Genomic DNA, 6469 nt, shown 5'->3' with positions numbered 1-6469 from the left:
GATTTGAATCGCAGGCCACCTGCGGCTTTGGACTCATCAGCATGAAATGACCTTGAAGAGGCTCGAAAGCACGGACCAGTAGAATGCACCCTGATCTGGACATTTCAGACCTTGGAAGTACCAGTAAGACTCAAGGCTGACAAGGAAAAAACAGTCTGTCTGAATAAATCAACTATTGTGGATTATCTGACTCCATGGTTGGCCTCGAACAGGCCGACTTATCAATTTCTCCTGGGAAATGTGTAAACTAAGGAAAAGCTTCATCTATCGCCCACATTGTTGTGTAGTTGGCTTCTTTACTGAGCTCGGTTCTGTTTGGTTATGGCTTGTTTCTTTTGTAATTTAATAGTTCCTATGCTCTTGAATGCACCGTGGCTCTTCCAGCACTAGTGAACGCACCGCTCTGTGTAAAGTGCAGAGCTCAGTTGGATTTTTTTTTCTCTCTTGACATGGCCTTGCTCTTCAAGCTTGTTTGTGCTTTACTGGTTTACAGCTGTGTCTAAATACCAGAAGAAACACAGCAAATAAATCACCCTAAACTGGATATTTGTCTCCATGTTTTTAATGAGAAGACAAATTCATACCTTGTCACTCTAAAACAGTTAATTTCCTAGAGAACACCAAACCTCTGCCATACCTAAATTTCCCAAAACTCCTGGAAATGTATACCCAAATTAAATCAGCTGCTGTTCTTGAACCCTTTGGAGTACATACAAAAGCTTGGTCTCTTTATGAAGATGTCAAGCTAAATGTTTTATTTCTTCAGTCAAAAATGCTTTAGCTGTGATTATTATGTAGCTATTAAGTTTGTAACACAAAACAAATTTAGAAAAAATTATCCTCACCTGAATTTTTATTTCAATAAATACACATTGAAAGTTGAATGTATGGACTGGAAAATGCAAGAAAACTGTAAAATGAAGTGATTTTGTTGTGTACTTAAAATATGATCAAAATAGCACAAAAGTGACTATTTTAGTCATGTTTATGTGAGTGGTTGTACAGGCGTTGTCCAGATGTGCCATTTGGAGACTCCAAATGGCACATCTGGACAATGCCTGATATACAAAATTCAAATGAATGTAACTCCTCAGTGCTTCAACATACAGTCATCAATGAGGGCTCTAATGAAAGATAATAACCATACCATACCACTTTATTTATAAAGCATTTAAAACAGCTACAAGGCCAACCAAAGTGCTGTACAGACAGAACAACAGGTAACACACAAAGCAAAATACAAAATGAGGTCAATCAGAATATAGACATAAAAACAATGCAGATAATGACGACAGACCAGTGTGGAGCATACAGGATCAAAACACAGATCATCTGGTGTTGAAAGCCACTGAATAGTAGTGAGTTTTTAAACGGGACTTGAAAACTGAGAGGGAGGGGGCCTGTCTGACAAGCAGAGGTAACTCGTTCCAGAGTCTTGGTCCTGCTACAGAGAAGGCCCTGTCACCTCTGCGCTTAAGACGAGTTCCTGGAACTGTGAGGAGCAACTGGTCCGCTGACCTCAGGGAGCGTGGTGGGACATACGGTTGTAGCAGATCAGAGAGATTGGGGGCGGGGGGGGGAGACACTGTTCAGTGATTTGTAGACATACATGAGTATTTTGAACTGGATTCGAAAGTGAACCAGTAACCAGTGCAGTGAGGCCAAAACTGGTGTAATGTGCTCTCTTTTGCCTGTACTGGTTAAAAATGGGGCTGCTGCATTCTGGACCAGTTGTAGTCGTGCAATGGAGGCCTGACTGATACCAAACAGGAGTGAATTGCAGTAATCAAGCCTAGATGTAATGAATGCATGTATTACTGTCTCCAGGTTCTTTTTGAACAATATGGGCTTCAGTTTAGACAGCCGCCTCAGTTGGAAGAAGCATGATTTAACATTCATGTTTACATGATTGTTAAGTTTCAGGGAAGGGTCCATCATCACGCCCAGATTAGTGACTCTTTGTTTTTCTGACAGGGTTAGAGCGGAGAGGTCGATGCAGTGGTTTGTGATCGTGTCGTTGGGAGGGAACAACATGACTTCAGACTTCTTTTCATTGAAACTTAAGAAGTTTAAAGCCATCCAGTCCCTGATGTCAGCCAGGCAGTCGAGCAGCGGTTGAATAGAGCATGTACCATTGTGTCTTAGGGGGAAGTAAATTTGACAGTCATCGGCATAGAATGGAAGGGCATGTTGTGTTTCCGGAAAATAGCACCAAGCGGCAGCAGGTATAGAGAGAATAGGAGGGGACCCAGGATGGACCCCTGCGGAACCCCCCATTTAAGCTCTGCCTCTGCGGAACTAAAATCCTTGATGGAGACACAAAAGGATCTGTCAGTGAGGTAAGATCTGAACCAATTGAGGGCTGATCCTGTGACGCCCACCCACTGCTCCAACCTAGCAATGAGGATCTCATGGTCGATGGTGTCAAAGGTGGCTGTGAGGTCCAACAGGACAAGCAGCACAGAATCACCGGTATCTGTGAATCTGAAGATGTCGTTAAAGACCTTCAGCAGGGCAGTTTCAGTGCTGTGGAGAGGTTTAAAGCCAGATTGGAAAAGCTCTAAGATGGCGTGATCCTCCAGGAAGCACTTCAACTGGGACTCGACTATTTTCTCCAGTACTTTAGAAACAAATGGGAGTCTGGAGACAGGCCGGAAGTTGGAAACGACTGAGGGGTCAAGGTTTGGATTTTTCAGGAGAGGCTGGACAGCAGCATGTTTAAAGGTTTTTGGCACCACACCAGTGGATAAACTACTGTTTACTATGACAAGAATGGACGGACCTAGAGTTGGAAACACCTCCTTTAGTAGTCGAGGGGGGACCACATCAAAGGTGGAACCAGAAGGTTTCAAGCTGCACATGACCTGCTCTAGAGAAGATGGAGTGATGGGTTCAAAATGGTCAAAAGGAGCTACAGATTGAGGTGGGATGGATGGGTCATGAGTTGGAGGGGAAATGAGAGCACGGGTGGTCGCAATTTTTTCCAAAAAGAAATGTAGGAAGTTGTTACACAGCTCAGTCGAGGCTTCCAGAGGTGATGGTTCAGTGAGGTGGAGAACAGAGTTTAGGGTGGAGAAGAGGACATGTGGGTTGTGAGAGTTTGAGGTAATTATATCAGAGAAGTATTTGGATTTAGCAGCTTTTACTGTTTTCTGATAACAGTACCAACTCTCTTTAAGTATCTGGAAAGAGACCTGCAGCCTGTCTTTCCTCCACTTTAGCTCCGCCCTCCAACAACCAGAGGAATCCTCTGGTATACACAAATTTACTGATACTGTGAATGAATTATAATTATATACATATAAACACAATAAAATTGTAATTACACAAATGCGTATTGTAAAAAGCAAGAAAAATGACTTTATAATTTGTTATTATTTGCAGAGTATAAAAAGCAACACACACTACACAGCAAACTGCAACTATTTACAATTATTTCTGCTCAACCCCACCCCCTCGAATTGTCAATGTGCCACTTATTGTAGCAGCATAATGATGAGAATGAAACATTACACTTACGCCTCCTTGTGGGATTCTGCGTCCAAAACCAGTCGAATCAGTCACAAAGTCCTCAGAAGTATAATAATCCACTCTCGTGAGTCATTTTGAAGCTCCGTTGAAGAAATATATCCTGTTTTGACACGTTATGAAAATCCGTTGGTGACAAAAAGTACTGTAAACTTTTTTGCGCACAAGGCGCACAGACTCTAGCTTGCTGCCAAATTTTACGCAACGATGAAACACTGACTACGCAGGGAGCTCGTGGATTCCTGACAAAACAAACCCCAAGGTGCCATATGTTCCTGTGTCAGAAAGTTTGTTGGCTACACATCTATGGTTTTAGATTTAGTGTGAGGGTTGACCAAACAGAAATATTCGAGAAAGATTAGGCGGAAGTGTCAATTAGCTACGTGACGTTCTCTGGATACTATTGGCTCAGGAAAACCCATTTCAAGACAGGACTGGTCGAATGTGGTGTCAATCAAAATGGGAGGGTCTAGGCTGCCATATAAAAACGTTGTAATGGTAGAGAGTGGGATTTTTGAAACGCTATGAGGCTGTGAACCCGGAAGAAATAGCAGTGTCCCACGGGCGGGACACTGCTAGATAACAGGTTTTAACACCTATCAGGAATTTACGGTGCTCCTCAACTGTGGGTCAACAAAGATATCTGCATGATGTCTTCAGTGGCAACAAGCGGCGGGGGAGGAGTGGGTTTATACGCTGAGGGAAACCAGGAGGGGTGGCATGAAGGTGCAGACTGGGAGGAAAAACTGACGGATTTATAAATAACTAGGCAGAGTGTAAGACTATAATGTTTTATATCGATATAGTCTCATTTTATATTGCAAATTAAATTAGATGGATATTTTAAAAACATCGATATATTGCCCAGCCCTAGTAGAGACTAATCAGAGCTTTAGATCACATTCATACACCGATAGGACACAAATCAGAGACAATGAGGGGTTCAGCGTCTTGCTCAGGGACACTTCGGCATGTGACTGCTGGTGAAACCCCCAACTCTCCCACTGGTGGACGACTGCTCTAACCATTCAGCCACAGCCGCCCCAAATGAGAAAACAACCCAACAACAAAAAAATTGAAAACATTTCCATGTCTTGTTTAAGTTTTATTTCATGTTTGATCCAAAAAAGATATAAAATGTTACATTTATTTTTTATTGTTTTAATCTCCATTTTTATTCGGTTTAATTTATTTCATGGGTGTTATGAAGACTGGACCAGGAATTGGGTGCTGTCAGAACTTTACCATATTATTGTTAGGTCTCCATGGTAACACACATGTAAACACTGACTCTTACTGTAAAATAGAGTGGCTCAGAGAGGACAGCCCAGAACATTTGGCACCAAGAGCCAATACAACCTGCATGACTTGTAACTGATCTCAGAGGATGATTGACAGCTGCCACTCAGACAGAAATGTACACGTTTAGAAACACATGATTAACTTGTATTCAGTGTGCCATTTCAGATTAGATGTCTTCCAAGCTTCAGGTGTGGGTAAAGGACTTCTGACCTTCGTGAAAAAAGATCTAGATCTTCTCAACATAATTTCCAGGAAACATCCCTTCTTTACCTCGCAGCCTCCCGAACCACCAACCAGACGAATCTGAAAACACACAAAGATTATCCAAGAGTTATGGATTTCCATACTACTGTATGAGATTCTTTATTAATAAAACTGTTTCAATTAGAGAAAAATTTCAAACCAACATTCCTACTATCGCCTCTGGTTCTGTGTCAGATGAGACAACTTTATAAATGTCACTAGAACCTGACTTATGTTTGGACTGTTTTGTCCTGTTGAGCTCTGAATTGTCAAAAATAATAACTTCATCCAAACCATCCACATGTCTGCTAGATCCCATCCCAACCAGACTGTTTAAAGAGGTATTTCCCTTAATTTATAACCAAGTCTTAGATCTGATTAAATTGTCTCAATGGTCATGTACCACAGAGCTTTAAGGTTGCTGTAATTAAACCTTTACTTAAGAAACATAATCTTGACTCAGGAATCCTAGCCAACTATAGACCTATATCTAATCTAACTTTCATCTCAAAAATTCTAGAGAAACTAGTTGCAGGTCAGTTGTGTGAACATCTACAAAGAAATAATCTGTTTGAAGAGTTTCAGTCAGGGTTTAGAGCTCATCATAGCACAGAAACAGCACTAGTAAACGTAACTAATGATATTCTCATGGCCTCAGACAATGGACTTACCATACCATACCATACCATACCATACCATACCATACCATACCATACCAATTTATTTATAAAGCACTTTAAACAGTGACATAGCACACCAAAGTGCTGTACAGGGACAAACAGAACAAGAACATAGCAACAGATTACATAACAGGACACCAAAAAGTAGAAACCAACAGAAACAGTAATGGATAACAACAACCGCAACATGACCAACACAGTGTGATGCACACAGACTCAGCACAGATCACACAGTGCAGAAAGCCAGGGAATAGAAGTGTGTTTTTAAGCGAGATTTAAAAACTGTGAGGGAGGGGGCCTGTCTAACCAGCAGAGGTAACTCATTCCAAAGTCTTGGTCCTGCTACAGAGAAGGCCCTGTCACCTCTGCGCTTGAGAAGGGTTCCTGGGACTGTTAGGAGCAACTGGTCTGCTGATCTGAGAGAACGTGGTGGGACATACGGCTGGAGCAGATCAGTAAGATAGGAGGGGGCAGAGCTGTTTAGTGATTTATAGACATACAAGAGTATTTTGAATTTGATTCCAAGGTGAACCGGAAGCCAGTGTAGGGAGGCCAAAACAGGAGTAATGTGCTCTCTTTTGCTTGTGCTGGTCAAAAACCGGGCTGCTGCATTTTGGACCAGTTGGAGTCTAGCTATGGAGGTCTGACTGATACCAAAAAGGAGTGAGTTGCAATAGTCGAGCCTGGATGTAATGAATGCATGAATTACTGTCTCC

The 6469-nt window shown here is 42.0% G+C and overlaps 1 protein-coding gene across 1 annotated transcript in view; it reads right to left on the bottom strand.

Annotated features, from left to right (window-relative positions):
- Positions 1-4629: 4629 nt before the first annotated feature.
- Positions 4630-6469, bottom strand: part of LOC119409214 (unconventional myosin-Ie) — a gene marked incomplete at its 5' end in the record, with an annotated part of 2261 nt that continues 421 nt past the window's right edge. Inside the window, 1 exon segment of the mRNA XM_037676052.1 lies at positions 4630-5133. Within this exon segment, the coding sequence (XP_037531980.1) occupies positions 5057-5133 (77 nt within the window).

The sequence above is a fragment of the Nematolebias whitei genome, chromosome 5 (assembly GCF_014905685.2).
Source record: "Nematolebias whitei isolate Nwh7 chromosome 5, NemWhi1, whole genome shotgun sequence".
NCBI lineage: Eukaryota > Metazoa > Chordata > Actinopteri > Cyprinodontiformes > Rivulidae > Nematolebias > Nematolebias whitei.
This window is presented reverse-complemented; position numbering and strand designations above follow the sequence as displayed.